Raw genomic sequence first — 16944 nt, forward strand, 5'->3', positions numbered from 1 at the left:
CAAGCCATATTAACACGCCCCCTTCCGCCACAGCCACCGCCGCCGCCGCCAGACAAAGCCAACGAAGGGGGGATAGTGTTAATAAAACAAGCCGTGCCAGCCATTTCTACCTGCTTTTTGCATTCTCGCACCAATAAAAGAACTTGTCGTTACGCTGCTGATTTTTATTGTCACATCATTTGCAACACATGGAACACAACGGACTTTTCGGGAAGAACACGAAGGTCGAAGTTGTGTGAATTATTTTATTTTGTTCATATACCGTACAAAACGTTTCTTTTTTTTTATTGCCCGTGTAGGCAGACGAACACATGGCACACCTGATGGTGAGTGGTTACCGTCGCTCATACCGCTCAGAGCCGCTGCCTACCGTTAATTACTCTTCATCTAATTTGAAGAAGGACATGTCACAGCGCTCAGGAAACACAGTGGAAGGGAGCTCATTTCATAGCCGATGGTATGTATCAGTAAAGATCTCTGGAAATGCACTGTGGATGAACGCAGTGGCTCCAGGTAGTATGGATGAACGAGGGGCTGCCGTATCGAAAAGGTCAACATTTCAGAGCCTTCGCTTCGCCTCCAATGCTTCGTCGGCCTTGCGATCTTAGGGTGAGCTGCGCCGTCTGGTTGTAGTGTAGACCGCGGTAACCCCCTTACCTCATCCGGGTTCTGACCTCGGGGATCGGACGCTTGGGCGAAGAGTACAGGGGAGTCGTTTAGTGGGTAGGGCCCTGAAAACACCCTTGGGCCCGCGGACTCGCAGTCGCGGACCAGTAAAACACCCCGCGCGCCCCCTAGGCGCGGGTACCTCGTAGGAGGTTCGGCCCCCGGTCCGAAAAAGAAAAGGTATGTTTATATTCAGTATTTCAGTTCATATATGAAAGTGCCGGCTTGCGACAGAAACTGCGACAAGTTTTAGCGATATTTGACTTTTTAAAGGTATTGTGGTGCCCGGTTCTGGGTACAGCTATTTCTTCCCTTTCCCTTTAGCTTTCCCCTTAAGGTTTGGCTCGACGATCGGTTCAGGTTCGGGCGGCGGAGGAGGCCAGTACTTATCGAAGAAGCCATCGTCAGCTGCGTAGAGTAGGGGCAGTATGTGACTCTTTCGATTCCAGGCCTCCCTATCCAACTCTTCTTGTTCTTCCAACTCTTTCTCTTCTTTTGCTTTGAGCTGAAACAAAGGAAATTAATTTTTATTATAATCGTCATCATTTATATATTCTTGTCTAATAAACATCAAAATAAAAAGATGTAACTTTTTGTATTTTTATTCAATTGCTAATTTTGAACTCAATAAGTGTGGCTATTGAGCGGGGGCCATTGACATTTTTAGTTTTAATTTATTTCAAATCAAAACTAATACAGGACAGGTTGATAATACACGAAAAGTTGAAAGAAAATTAAATTGGAAAACAACTTTGGCGATCCAATCTCGCTTTTATTAAATTGCAACTTAAAAGTGATTTTCACTGGGTATGCGAAATACGAAAAACGGAAGCAAAGAATGTTTATTACGTCATTATAAAATATTATAATAGCCGGCAAACTTCTTGAGCATTTGTTGACGTAGTGGGGGTAAGTTTGCGCATGGTACACTCACGTGCAAAAACATTATTTACTCTGCGTCATAATGCAATTAAATTATTAAAATCAACATATGTATTTATTTATATATTTATTAGAACATCAACAAAAAATATAGGTTAATAATTGTAATAATTTAATCTTGGGGTAAAATAGATATTCCTTCTATTAAGTCAAAACTAGAGCTGTTGCCAGATCTTCGTTCAGTTGAAGCGAAGCTGTATTTGTAATTTTTTTTTCGTTATCATAATCTTGACCATTATCATCATCACTGTTTTCATCACCCGAGTCGCCATCATCGTGATAAGTCGACATAGGGCTCATCGGTGTAGTTTACGACTCGGTCGGTTCGATCTTCTTTTTTGTCTATAATTAATTATTTTTTGAAGATATTCGATTCGTAGTAATCGAATGTTACTTTTTTCAATTACCAGCTTCCGATTATTTTCTGTTTTTTTTTTCCATCTGAAGCCTAGCTCTTTCATAATTCGTCGTAAACTTCATTCCGAGCCATTAAAATGTATAAAATATCTTCTTTAAAATTTTCGAAGCCTTTCGACGGTACGGAGTTTCGCTGCTTGTTATGTAGTTATTATGATTACATCTTTTTATTACAGATTGAACGAAACTATCCATTCCGGTAACTTTCTTCTTCCCTGATCTTTTCTTACCCGGAGTCCCAAGCACGATGAGCAAGCCAGAGCCTTTAGCTTCGTTAATAATGCACCTAACAGCACTCACTGATGTTTTTGTTGCTTCCGAAGTCTGTTTTACTTTTTCCATAATATCATTCTTCCCCTGTTTTATAATGAAGCAATATACGTCGTACACAATTTTTCTACCATTTCTTTTGAATACTACACCAGTTTGTCGCGGCATAGTGTATTTTTTATAAAAAATCAACAAGCACTCAACAAATAGCAATGGCAAAAAAGTCAACAAGCAATTATAACAAAATATAATTTAACGATTAATAACGATAGACTTTTCACTGTACGCAAGCGTACTTTTGGGAGCAAGCGGAAGGAAGGCGCGGTGCGGGACGCAAGGTTCGACTGATCTACCAATAACGCGCTCGATACGATTTCCCCTGCCGTCGCGCCTCACCCTCACCACCAAAGTGATCTAAAATTCGGTTCTCCGCAGTCAAGGTCATTTGCTCACGATGTTTGCCGGTTACTATAACACTTTTTTTATTTTGTTTTATTGATGATTTAGGCAAACGACTTCAGTTCCATACGTTACTATCACACATCACACATAGGAACTTGAGCTCTAGTTCTAAATCTATCTAATATATAAAATTCTCGTGTCACAGTTTTCGTTGCCATACTCCTCCGAAACGGCTTGACCGATTTTGATGAAATTTTTTGTGCTTATCCGGTATCTATGAGAATCGGCCAACATCTATTTTTCATCCCCCTAAATGTTAGGGGTAGTCCACCCCTAAATTTTTTTATTTATTTTTTAAACAAAAACTTTTGTTTTTATTTTTTTATGATACAACATACAAAAATACATACAACCTCAATTTTCACCCCTCTACGATCAACCCTTATTTTTTATTTGCTAATTAAAAACTTTAAAAGTTTTTTGCGAGAATTTTGTTTTTATTTTGTCATGACATAGAATAAAAAAATTCATATTACTCTGAAATTTTCACCCCTCTACGATCAACCCCTATTTTTTATTTGTTAATTATAAATTTTAATTTTTTTGGCAAGATTTTCATTTTTATTTTTATTTCGTCATGAATTAAAATAAAAAATCTGATGTTACTCTCAATTTTTTATCCCTCTATGATCAACCCCTATTTTTTATTTGTTAATTATAAACTTAAATTTTTTGGCAATTTTTTTATTTTGTTTTGTCATGACTTAAAATAAAATAAAACATATTACTCTCAATTTTCACTCTTATACGATCAACCCCTATTTTTCCATCCCGATTAATATATTTTTTATTCTATGCACAGATCCGCAATAAGGTTGCAAGATGGCAATCAAATATTATAATTGTAGTACGATAAATTCTTATTCAGAGTTTATAATTTCAAGTTCCTTTAAATATGATTTTTTTAAATTGAATTTAATCTCCCGCCCTCGCCGGTCGACTACTGATCAACTATCAATCTATCAGCTATCCCCGCCAGGTACCACCACTCATCCAGTAAACATCACGTAGTAGGGATGAGGACGAAGCCGGTCTCCTGTCTTACTTACTCACTATACATCATAGATTATTCTTCTTCTTCCAGTGCCTCTTCAATCCTGAAGGTTGGCCGTTAGCTTTCTGTATTCCTTTCTGTCAGCAGCCAGCCGGAACAGCTGTTCGACGGAGGCAATACCGGTCCACTCCCGGATATTCCGGAGCCATGACTTTTTTCTTCGCCCAGCACGTCTCTTTCCGTCCACTTTGTCCATAATTATCAGCTGCAGCAGCATGTATCGATCGTTCCTGAGCACGTGGCCGAGATACTCTATCTTGCGCTTTTTGATAGCAGGCAACATTTTTCGGGACATATGAACGCGCTGAAGCACGGTTTCGTTCCTGACCGTTCGTTCATAGATTATACACTTAGTATATTTGAGAGCTATACAATACTATATACATTTTTCAGCCATGTCTTTTTGGTTTTATTTGTGTATCAACAGTATGTTCAGTAGGTCTGAGAATCGGCTACTATCTATTTTTCATACCCCTAAGTGAAAAGGGTTGTCCACCCCAAACCTTTTTTTTTTTTTTTTTAATTTTAATTTTTTGGATATTTTTTTTTTGTTTATAATGAGGTATTATGTGGTTAAATGAGGGTTTTTTTTTTTTTTTTTTTTTTTTTTTTTTTTTTTTTTTTTTTTTTTTTTTTTTTTTTTTTTTTCTCCTGATGGAGGCGGCCGCTGTTGCTGCGTGGGCGCCAAAACCCGCGCGGCTCGCGGACGTGGATGCGGAGGTCGACTGGTTCCGGGGCACCATGGCAAACATTTGTGATGCCGCCATGCCCCGGGTCGGCCCCCGAGCACCACGTGGGGGTGCGTTCTGGTGGTCGCCCGAGATCGCAAGACTCCGCGAGGAGTGCGTGAGGGCGCGCCGCCGGAGCGCACGCCACCGCCGCCGCCGTCGTCGCGACGCTACGTTCGCGGAGACGGCGGCCCGGCTGCACGCTGACTGTCGTCAAAAGCAGACGGCGCTGCAGCTGGCCATCGGCGAGGCCAAGAAGCAGAGCATGAAGACTCTCCTGGAGTCGCTCGACGAAGATCCCTGGGGGCGCCCATACAAGATGGTTCGCAGGAAACTGCAGCCGTGGGCGCTCCCGGTGACCGAGCGGCTCCAGCCTCGGCAGCTGCGGGAAATAGTTTCTGCGCTTTTCCCGCCGGCAGCGGGGGGGGACTTTGAGCCCCCCCAGATGGACGCCACGTGGGGCACGCCTCCGCGTCGCCCCAGCGTTCCCGCTGCCGAGGAGCCCCCTCCCCCTATCACGGGGGCGGAGATCCATGCGGCCGTGTCCAAAATGAGAGCGAAGGACACGGCCCCCGGCCCTGACGGCGTTCACGGCCGGGTCTGGAGCTTGGCCTTCGAGGCCCTAGGGGACCGGCTCGGGGGGCTTTTCGAAGCGTGCCTCGAGTCGGGACGGTTCCCGTCGAAATGGAAGACGGGCAGACTGGTCCTTCTGCGGAAGGACGGGCGCCCCGCGGACTCACCCGCGGGCTATCGCCCCATCGTGTTGCTGGACGAAGCGGGCAAGATGCTCGAGAGGATCGTCGCGGCCCGCATCGTCCGGCACCTGACCGAGACGGGTCCCGATCTTTCGGCGGAGCAATACGGCTTCAGAGAGGGCCGCTCGACTATCGACGCAATTCTGCGCGTGCGGGCCCTCTCCGATGAAGCCGTATCCCGGGGCGGGGTGGCGATGGCGTTATCCTTAGATGTAAGGAACGCCTTCAACACCCTGCCCTGGTCGGTGATCGCGGGGGCGCTGGAGTATCACGGCGTCCCCGCATACCTCCGCCGACTGATCGGCTCCTATCTCGAGGGCAGGTCGATCCAGTGCATCGGACACGGTGGGGCGATGTACCGCTTCCCCGTCGAGCGCGGTGTTCCGCAGGGGTCCGTCCTGGGCCCCCTGCTGTGGAACATCGGCTACGACTGGGTCCTGCGGGGCGTCATTCGGGGACCCCTCCCCGGGCTGAGCGTAATCTGTTACGCCGACGACACGTTGGTCGTGGCTCCGGGGAGGGACTACCGGGAGTCTGCCCGTCTGGCGTGCGCAGGCGTGGCACACGTCGTCACTAGGATCCGACGGTTGGGGCTCGAGGTGGCGCTCGACAAAACCCAGGCCCTGATGTTTCACGGGCCGGGACGAGCGCCGCCTATGGGTGCCCACCTCGTGATCGGAGGCGTCCGCGTCGGGGTCGGGGTGACCGGTCTTCGGTATCTCGGCCTCGAACTGGACGGTCGGTGGAACTTCCGCGCTCACTTTGAGAAGTTGGGCCCTCGGCTGATGGCAACGGCCGGCTCTTTGAGCCGGCTCCTTCCAAACGTCGGGGGTCCCGATCAGGTGGCGCGCCGCCTCTACATGGGGGTGGTGCGGTCGATGGCACTATACGGCGCGCCCGTATGGTGCCACGCCCTGACCCGCCAGAACGTCGCCGCGCTGCGACGTCCGCAGCGCGCGATCGCGGTCAGGGCGATCCGAGGATACCGCACCGTCTCCTTCGAGGCGGCGTGCTTGCTCGCCGGGGCGCCACCCTGGGACCTGGAGGCGGAGGCGCTCGCTGCCGATTACCGGTGGCGTAGCGACCTCCGCTCTAGGGGGGAAGGGCGCCCCGGCGAAGGAGTAGTTCGAGCGCGGAGGCTCCAATCTCGGCGGTCCGTGCTGGAGGCGTGGTCTCGCCGCTTGGCGGACCCGTCGGCCGGCCTCCGAACCGTCGAGGCGGTCCGCCCGGTTCTCGCGGACTGGGTGGGCCGCGACCGCGGATGCCTCACCTTCCGGCTAACGCAGATGCTTACCGGCCATGGTTGTTTCGGCCGGTACTTGCACAAGATAGCCGGAAGGGAACCGACGGCGCAGTGCCACCACTGCGCGGACCGCGACGAGGAAGACACAGCGGAACACACGCTGGCGCGTTGCTCTGGATTCGACGAGCAACGCGCCGCCCTCGTCGCGGTCATTGGAGAGGACCTCTCGCTGCCGCGCGTCGTGGCTACGATGCTCGGCAGCGACGCGTCCTGGAAGGCGATGCTCGACTTCTGCGAGTCCACCATATCGCAGAAGGAGGCGGCGGAGCGAGAGAGGGAGAGCTCTTCCCTTTCCGCACCGATCCGTCGCCGTCGAGCCGGGGGCCGGAGGCGGGAATACGCCCGTACGTCCCGGCCCCTGTAGGTGGCGGCCTCCCCCCGGTGAAGGTCAAGGGGCGACCTGAGGGGGTGAGGCCGCGCGGCGCGCTACCAGCACTCTAGCGCGCTGCCGTGGAGTGAATAGAGCGACCGGTCGACGGTGTATCGCGTCCCGACCCGGCAGGCTGGTTCTGGTCCAGCGGGGTATTCCGGGACACCAGCGGCACCGTCTGGGCGGCCCGACGGGCTGCCGTACCGAGACGGCCGACGTTTCAGAGCCTTCGATTCGCCTCGAAGGCTCCGTCGGCTGGGCGTCCTTGGGGTGAGCCGCGCCGTCTGGTTGTAGTGTTGACCGCGGTAGCCCCCCTACCTCATCCGGGTTCTGACCTCGGAGGGGATCGGACGTCGGGTGTAAGAGTGCAGGGGAGTCGTTTAGTGGGTGGGCTCTAAAATCCTTGGGCCCGCGGTCTGCTCACAACACCATGCAGATCGTTGAGTCTCACATACCCCGCGCGCCCCTTTTGCGCGGGGACCTCGTAGGAGGTTCGGCCCTCTACCCGAAAAAAAAAAAAAAAAAAAAAAAGGTTTTTTTTCTCAGTAGAATTTCCCTAGAAATCTTATTTAAGGCAACACAACGTTTGCCGGGTCAGCTAGTACTAATATATAAATCTAAAGGGTTTTTTACGGACGTTCCATGTAGAAAATACACGTAGGTACTTAATGGATAGGCTAATATTTATATGAGTGTTGGACTCCCTACACCAGTTGCGGGGGCGTTAATGATGGGAATCTCTGTGGAGGTGAGAAATAATAATGTTAATTTTAAATGCCCAGCGAAGCGGACTGGTACAGCTATTGTATCTAAATGTGATTTTACTGCCCCGACCATCCGAGGTGGTTGGTAGCACCAACACATTCCGCAGCCATTAAAAACTGAATTATTCAACTAACCATCATCATCACAATTCTCCTGCCCTTCTCCCAGTCACCTGGGGTCGGCGCAACATGTTTTCTCCTTCCATACTCCTCTATCTTACACCACCTCTCCGTTCACTACACTCTTACACATATCGTCTTTCACGCAATCCATCCATTTTTTCTTAGGTATCTCTACTCTTTCTCTAAAGCGTTCCACGTTTATACTTAAAACTCTGTTAACAACCTCATTATCATTTGGTCTCATCGCATGGTATGGACATGTGCTTCAATTCAACTGTTTAACTTACCATCATCAAAGCTAAATACTCTTCTGTATCGACGTCCCTTTTCTTTCCCTTGCCAGCGCTCTTAGCGTCTCTCTTCGGCGATTTATCTTTCTTCGACTTCTGTTTTATTGGTGCGTACAGCCGCTTCGGGTTGCGGATAGGATACGGAGAATCGGTTTGGATGTAATCCGGTGTGAACGTGAAGATCGAACGTATCAACTCGTATTGGTAGTCCGTGCCGAATCTAAACATGACGCGGATATGTTGCCTTTTTCTCTACCTATTCACTGGTAGTCTAAGGGGCTATTCCAGCTACGTCCGGACGGGTAGGTGAGCTCACAGACTCAACCTAAGAGATTTGCTAACACTATCCCTAGCAAGAGCATTTCTTCACAGAATCTATCACCGGATCGGAATCGCGACCCACTGAGAAGATCCGGCGAGAAACTCAGTGGGTTAAACTTTAGTACTCATCATATCGTCGTACGAGGTATCTTTAAACGAAATTATTTCTTAATGTTGACAACATTAATTACTGTTTGCCTTGAACTTAGGCTTGAACGTTGGGATAGTCGCATCGCTGGATACAAATACACCGGATGATTCGTCCTTTTGGCCGTCATGGCTACTGTTAATTTTCTAAATTTCTCAACTGCCGTGATTAAAACTAGTTTTACAGTGTAATCTCCGTAGTTATCTCAATCGTTCGCGACCACGAAAACTTTAAAGTAGTCGGAACGTCAGAAATAATTTAATGACAATAAAAAAACGCGAAATTAAACTGGTTAACTATGTAGTCTTAATTATGTCTACAACTTGCGAAGACAGAGAATAACTACAATCACAACAATAATCAAATTGAAAACAAAGAAAATGGAATTACTAAATTTTGAATTACTAGTCGTAGGACGTCTCGTGGGTCCGCACGGGTAGGTACCACCACCCTGCCTATTTCTGCCGTGAAGCAGTAATGCGTTTCGGTTTGAAGGGCCGGGTAGCCGTTATAACTATACTTGAGACCCTTAGAACTTATATCTCCAGTTGGGAGGCGCATTTACGTTGTAGATGTCTATGAGCTCCGTAACCATTTAACACCAGGTTGACCGTGAGCTCGTCCACACATTAAACAAAAAGAAATTGAGTAAAGACAAATATAAACCAACAAATCATATATATAATGTGTAATCTTGGTCAGGTCTCGTAAAGAGCATTCATAGGCGGCGCCTTCGAAGGTTACGGCGTGCTTCGATTCGGTAGCCGCGACCAGCTGTGAATCAACCTCCACCTCCTCGAAATGCACTCCTGCTTGCGCTGGAGTCGGCAGGAAGTTCTTATCGGCCACGAAACGTGCTGCTGACAGCATGTTGTCCTGGAGATATTTATGGAATCAAAGCTGAGCTGTTCCAAAGATAAAGTACCCGGCGATAAATATTGCACATCGACCGTGGGAAAGAGACGGTTAATTTTTGCTTCGTAGAGCGTTGGCCTGGTTTGGCTCTGCCCCGGCATTGCTGAAGTCCATAGGCGACAGTAACCACTCACCATTAGGTGGACCGCATGCTCGTCTGCCTACAAAGGCGATAAAATAGATAAAGAAAAACGAAGTGAAGAGTGTTTTTTTGCTACTAATTGATAGTAGCCTCGACGGGTTATTTTTTTTTTTTTGGTCAGGAGGAAATCGCCGGACTTCCGCCCTCCCCTGGGGATGGAAGGCGGGGCATGTCGGAGTCGAACTGACTAAAACCTCCTGTCGCTCAACAACCCGCGTCCGAACCTCGCATGAGACAGAACCCATGAAAAGGCAAAGGGGGGAAAGTGAAGCGTTTAGTGCGGAGCACATCTCTCCCATCACCCTCCCCCTCGGGACGCCGGACCGGCGGTCGTCGGCGCCACGACCACCAGCCCTCTCGGTCGGCAGGCTATCCGGAGCCCGCCTAGATGGCGCCGGTTAGAATGGTCTATCCTACGGAATACCCCGCTGGGTCAGAACCAGCGTGGGTCGAGGATAGCCGGCCTTGGCTATGGGCTAGTTCACTCGTCGAACTCTTCTTCGCATTCGACGGGTTTGACGAGAACGGTGACCGGTGCTTGAAATTTCTAGAAACATAGATAGTGGATCGAGAGGCTCCGAGATGACGTGCTTAGGGCGACGTCGACTCTTTACTGTTTGGTCATCTGGATCTGTGTGCTTAGTGCGAGTTTTTTAACGTTCTCGATAGCGTAAAAGTTAACTCATATTTGTATGGAACGTGATCGTTTGCGTACGTTTGCCGCTAGGGGCGCTGTTCCAACTGCATAAAAATTTTGAGTTAACTTTTACGCTATCGAGAACGTTAAAAAACTCGCACTAAGCCTTACTGGTATATATTATGTAGTTTGCTCTGAGTACTCTCCATAAGCTTTTGTAGCTCCATGCATTTTTACTGGTGGTAGCACATCTTATGAGTCCGCGCGGGTAGGTACCACCACCCCGCCTATTTCTGCCGTGAAGCAGTAATGCGTTTCGGTTTGAAGGGCGGGGCACCCGTTGTAACTATACTGAGACCTTAGAACTTATGTCTCAGGGTGGGTGGCGCATTTACGTCGTAGATGTCTATGAGCACCAGTAGCTGCTTAACACCAGGTGGCCTGTGAGCTCTTCCACCCATCTAAGCAATAAAACCTAAACCTCAGCTCTGCAGCATACGCAGTAAAAAAAATTAGAATGTTAACAAACGCGGACACGGCTCGTTTAGTTTACTTTAGTTACTTCCACAGTGTCATGTCCTATGGCATTTTGCTATGGGGCAATGCGGCCGATGTAGAAATGATATTTATTCTGCAGAAAAGAGCTATACGTGCTATTTATAACATGCACTCAAGGGAATCCCTGAGGGAGAAATTTAAAGAAATTAAAGTTCTCACTATGCCATCCCAGTACATTTTTGAAAATTTGATGTATGTTCGTAAACATATTGAGGAGTTTCCTAAACAGTCGGACATACATAATAGAAATACTAGGAACAAACATAAGCTTGTTGTGCCGATGAGTAGGTTACATAAGATACGAAATTCATTCGGGTGTTTGTCTGTGCGCCTGTACAACAAAATCCCACATGATGTTCAGAACCTACATATACATAGGTTTAAGAAAACTATTAAAGAACATCTGTGCAATAAAGCTTACTATAAAGTCAATGATTATCTAGAAGATTGCACAAAGTGGGAATGAGTTGGTCGCTCCAGGCATTTCAATATTGTAGTAATTGTTACGTTATAATACTCAGTGTAAAAAATTCATATTTAAAAAAATAATAATATTAAAAAATAAATAAATAATAATTTTATATGTAAAAAAAAAGACATGCCCGCTGAGTTTCTTGCCAATTCTTCTCAGGACGGAGGCTAGTTCTTGTGAATTGGCGGTAGTTCTTTTGACGTTCAACAAGTATGTACTTTCATTTATGTTGAATAAAAAATTTTTTGATTTGATTTGATTTAAAAAAAATTGCAAGAGTTCGCGGGCTGATTTCGCTTCGCAAATACGCTTACCTCAAATCTCTTCATCATTCGTTGTCTGTCAGCCGCATCGAAGCGCTGCATCTCTCTCATCCACTCACAGAACCAAAGGATCAGCACAGCTTGTGTTGCTAAAGGTGGTTTACGTGAAAAGTTTAATTATTGGCGATTCCCCCAGTGTACAGTGTGGTGGTACTTCACCATATGGGTTTCACAAGATGCCCGACCCTTAGTAATTAGGTAAATATTCATTTTTATTACACGATGTTATCCCTCATGCATACGTATTCTGGTACTTTAATTATTTAGCAAATTATCACCTGTCTGCGGGATTCGAACATTGGCACATTTGCATCGATCGATACGATTGCACCGGCCGTCTTATCCTTTAGGCCACGATGACTTCTAAATTAAATGCCCAAGTCTTTATCTATTTCGAGACATTCAAGCACGAAACACTGTATTGATTTACAAATCCAAACTGTATAGTAAAACCTCTCTTTCACGGCCAAAGAATCCAACATATACCAGCTTTGTGGCAGAAACGTAGGTATATGAGTGATACTTTGGGTGGACGAGCTTACACCCCACCTGGTGTTAAGTGGTTACTGGAGCCCATAGACATCTACGACGTAAATTCGCCACCCACCTTGAGATATAGGTTCTAAGGTCTCAGTATAGTTACAACGGCTGCCCCGCCCTTCAAACCGAAACGCATTACTGCTTCACGGCAGAAACAGGCGGGGCGGTGGTAGGTACCTACCCGTGCGGACTCACAAGAGGTCCTACCACCAGTAATTACGCAAATTATAATTTTGCGGGTTTGATTTTTATAACACGATGCTATTCCTTCACCGTGGAAGTCAATCGTGAACGATTGTTAAGTACGTATTTCATTAGAAAAATTGGTACCCGCCTGCGGGATTCGAACATCGGTGCATCGCTAGATACGAATGCACCGGACGTCTTATCCTTTAGGCCACGACGACTTTAAGACACCTTGAAATATCAGTTCTAAGGTCTCAGTATAGTTACAACGGCTGCCCCGCCCTTCAAACCGAAACGCATTACTGCTTCACGGCAGAAATAGGCACGGTATCTACCCGCGCGGGCTCACAAGAGGTCCTACCACCAGTAAAAAGCGATACGTTTCTTTTTAGCCCACGCAAATCCACTGCTGGACATATGGCTCCCCCAAGGTTCGCCAGAATAACCGGTCTTGCACAGCCTACATCCAGCGCTACAAATCTCTGACCTATCTACTAAATATACGCTCTATCAAACAAATTAAACACAGTTTCGATTTTTACTAAGCGAATTCACCACATTCCTCCGTTGTGAATATCATAAAATTAAGTTACTACACATTTATTTAAACAAATTGGGCCCAGGATTTGAACCCCGGCACAGTGGCGTCGTTTCAAACACACCGGACACTTTATCTTTCAGGCCACGACGACGATACTGCCTACATCCTAATTGTTAATAGAGGAAATTTATAATAGGCAAAAGCTATCATTGTGTTTTGTAAATATACCTACTAGCCGTACTCGCCCACATCGCTGGTCATTTAAAATGTCCAACACTCATATAAATATTAGCCTATCCATTAAGTACCTACATGTATTTTCTACATGGATACCAAGTTTCAAGTCAATCGGATGCACGGTTCAGTAGTTATAACGGAACATCCGTAAAAACCACTCTAGATTTATATAATACTAGCGACACGCCCTCGCTTCGCTTCGGAAACATTAAAACATAAATGAAACCAAAAAAAAATAAAAAAAATAAATAAAAAAAGTAGCCTATGTTCATCAGGGACAATGTCGGCTTCTAATGGAAAAAGAATTTTTCAAATCGGTCCAGTAGTTTCGGAGCCTATTCGAAACAAACAAACAAACAAATCTTTCCTCTTTAAAATATTAGTATAGATATAGACTAGCTGTACCCGACCGCTTCGCTGAGCATTTAAAATTAACATTATTATTTCTCACCCCCACAAAGATTCTCATCATTAACGCCCCCGCAACTGGTGTAGGGAGTCCAACACTCATATAAATATTAGCCTACATGAATACCAAGTTTCAAGTCGATCGGATGCACGGTTTAGTAGTTATAACGGAACATCCGTAAAAACCACTGTAGATTTATAAATTAGTACAGATTAGCTCGTTGGGAGGGTAGGTTAGCATGACCTAGACTTTACAGGATACAGCAAAACTAACGTCGGTCCATCAGATCCGCCTGAGCCCTCCTGAGCAAGCAAGCAAGAGTATCCAGGAACCAGTATTCGGCCAGGCTCGTCTTATATTCCGTACAACCGACGATATCAGCCAGAGCATCTATGTACTTCTGCGGGGAGGTGCGACTGATTCTCGGTATTGACTCCGGATCGACGCTACTCTTGAATTCTTTTGGGAGAACGTGAATGCGGTTCTGCTCTTCGATTAGTCTGGTGCTATCCGGCAGGATTCTTCTTAACGATGGCGAAGGGAAAATGCGAGGTGTCTCTTCTTCTGCCACTGAGGGCGCAGTCGCAGTAGACTCATTTTCTTGAACGCTGACCGGTGTTGTTTCTTCGTGTTGTTCCGGGAGTCCTGGTTAAGAAGAATATATTAAAATCATCAAGATTAAAGAGAAGATTTTTTTTATTGCATAGATGTGTGGACGAGCTCAGCTCACCTGGTGTTTAGTGGTTACCGGAGCCCATAGACATCTACAACGTATGTGCCGCCGCTCAGTATAGTTACTACGGCTGCCTAACCCTTCAAACCGAAACGCATTACTGCTTCACGGCAGAAATAGGTAGGGTGGTGGTACATACCCGTGCGGACTCACAAGAGGTTCTGCCACCATAGCCCTGATAGATTGGGCGTACTAGTCTCGCTCAGCCGAACCACGCCTTCGCTCTTTCCAAGATGGACCAGATGAAATGGTGATCTTCATTAGTAGTTTATCCAGAGACTAGGTGTCTCTGGATAAACTTCTAGATACCTCTACATAGAGGGAGAGACCTTTGTATGTAGTACCTAAGTAATATATCCTTAATTGATTACACTTGAGGCAAGCCGTATTGTGAACCAACCGGATAGGTACTATAACCATGTCGTGGAACAGTGATGCGTTCTATGTAGTTTGAAGGATGGAATTGGCATTCTTTGAGGGTGGTGCCGGTGGTGGGTTGGTTGGAGATATCGATTTATTTACGGCGTAAAGTTTCGTGGTAATTATTATTAGGTAAGTTTCTCTGTGTGCCTCCTAATGCTATTCCTATTTATGTATTTGACGATACATTTGTTTGTTTTACTGTACCTAATAATGTCATGTACGTATTGGAAAATAAATTTCTAAGCAATGTTTTTGAAGTTATACTTCTTATGGCGCATTATGAAAAATTTATTAGAGTGAAATTTTACGATGCGCGTGCACCGTGACACACAATTAACAGAATGAAGTTGCCCACTAAATCGCTCATTACAATACGACCGACGTAACTTGGCGAGTCTGAATATAGCTGCAGGTGAACTTTCCGAACCGTACCGAGAATTACCGAATTCATAGGATGTCAAGAAAAGGGATGTCCAATATGCGTGTTTGAGGATGTTGTTTAATCGATTTTTTTCAAATTGTATAAAATTTAAATAAAAAAAAGAAATAAATTTAATAAAAATAAAGTATAACTTTTTTTAATTGAAAAATACTTATCTGTATTAGCTATGTTTCCTTTGCCTGTACAATCAGACAATTCAGACTTAAGTGTATAATCTATGATTCAGACACAAATGTTCACGGAATTCAAAATCTTTTAAAATTATTTAGGGCGTGTTGAGAGTGTCTATCAATTAAGCCAATTAAAATAATCAACTCCTCAAAAATATTAAATAGAATAGTCGTAAATAAAGCTTTGCTATTGCATCGAATAAGGCGCTCTCAAGTAAAGTACCTTGTTCTTCACTGTCCTCGTGTGAAGACGAAGATTCAGACGACGCTATATCCGGTTTAATACACTCCAAGCCAGAATCAGACAGTAATTGACTCAGAGCTGCCTCGTGTAGTACTTCTATCCGACGTGACGACATTATAAGACTGGAATTAATTAAGTCTACGAAAAATGGCGGTTTTTGTGACGTCTATTCCAATGTCATTTTGACAGGCGGATGAAATAGTTTCTCTTTGGTTTATTTCTTTTTTTATGAAGGTTTGTATCGTTCAAGTTTGATACAGATAAGCATTTTGAGCTGTAATTAAATGCGAAAACAAAATGAAATCGAGGGGTCTATATTTTGGTTTAAGCGATATTTCCCTTAACACAAGACATCTATTTTTGTAATTAAAGGCCCGTTTTATTTGAAATTAGCATCAGCAAATCGATGTTTTTAATCGAACTTCAATTATGTTTACACCATGCAAATAAATGAAGAAGTTTTTTTTTCATGACTTTTTTTTTCAAAAGTTTACACTTTATATAGCTCTACTGTAAAGTTGCAAAAATGTCGCTCAAATCTAAAACAGCCTTTCACCCCTCGAAATGACAACGAACTTGTGAATTTCGACTTCTCTCTTGCGCTCGATCAAAATTCAAAACTACTTTATGAATAATATTATAAATTCCTACATGAAACTCAACATTAACATACCCCTTGATGTCTTAGTTATTAACAAACACAAACTAACCTCTCAAGGCATAGTTTGATCAAAGGACTATATATTTTTAAATAGACTAGTCTAAGAACGCGATTTCTTTCGAAAATACCATTGTCATTCACGATCTTCAACTCAATAAATCAACACCGGAACAAGTACAAATTCTGCCAACTTGAATATACGTTATAAAGCAACGTCACCAATAGACGTAGGTATACAATGTAATTAAGGAGTGAATTTTTCGAGGATGTCGATTTCGGAGGGTGTCGAGAACCAAACTCGAAGATAAGAGGAGTAACGAAAAAAAAAACTGCTAAAAAGGACTCTGGAGACCGGTTTAAAAAAAAAAACTTCAATTCGTAAATAAAATCGAGTGATAGGTTAGGCAAATGAATCTAAAGTCTTAAATCCCAAAAAAAAATTGTATTTTATTTTTAATTTTTTTTATTCCTACCTATACTTATAGCCTTGAGAGACCATTTCAACTTCGCCCTAACGTGTAGGTGAGCTCACGGGGTTCAAACCGGAATGTTGCTAACACTGGCCCTAGCAAAAGCAGTGCTTCGCAGAATCTACCACCGGATCGGAAACGCGATCCACTGAGAGTATCCGGCGAGAAACTCAGTGGACTGTGTCTGTGGGTTAATTTGCTCGTCGAGGCTTTCGTCGCAAGCGACGG

The 16944-nt window shown here is 45.1% G+C and overlaps 1 protein-coding gene across 2 annotated transcripts; it reads right to left on the reverse strand.

The window, feature by feature from the left end:
- Positions 1-143: 143 nt before the first annotated feature.
- Positions 144-16064, reverse strand: LOC101736906 (uncharacterized). 2 transcript variants are annotated; one of them, XM_021352498.3, is made up of 6 exons: positions 15565-16061; positions 13847-14218; positions 11652-11749; positions 9284-9489; positions 8142-8364; positions 144-1171 (listed from the first exon to the last, which is right to left on the reverse strand). In XM_021352498.3, the coding sequence occupies exons 1-6, from the start codon at positions 15698-15700 to the stop codon at positions 968-970; spliced, it is 1239 nt and encodes a 412-aa protein (XP_021208173.1). In that variant the 5' UTR covers positions 15701-16061; the 3' UTR covers positions 144-967. The 2 variants fall into 2 exon arrangements, with proteins under 2 accessions (XP_021208173.1, XP_012551647.2); XM_012696193.4 differs by lacking the exon at positions 8142-8364 and having other exon boundaries at positions 15565-16064.
- Positions 16065-16944: the final 880 nt, after the last annotated feature.

The sequence above is a fragment of the Bombyx mori genome, chromosome 26 (genome assembly GCF_030269925.1).
Source record: "Bombyx mori chromosome 26, ASM3026992v2".
Taxonomy (NCBI): Eukaryota; Metazoa; Arthropoda; class Insecta; order Lepidoptera; family Bombycidae; genus Bombyx; species Bombyx mori.

Excerpts from the sequence above, each read along its gene's own strand:
- LOC101736906 (XM_021352498.3), bottom strand. The coding sequence starts at position 15,700 with ATGTCGTCACGTCGGATAGAAGTACTACACGAGGCAGCTCTGAGTCAA. Across the intron at positions 9,490-11,651 it reads GAATGATGAAGAGATTTGAG|GACAACATGCTGTCAGCAGC; the intron begins GTAAGCGTATTT and ends AAATATCTCCAG. Across the intron at positions 8,365-9,283 it reads ACACATTATATATATGATTT|ATTCGGCACGGACTACCAAT; the intron begins GTTGGTTTATAT and ends CGTCATGTTTAG.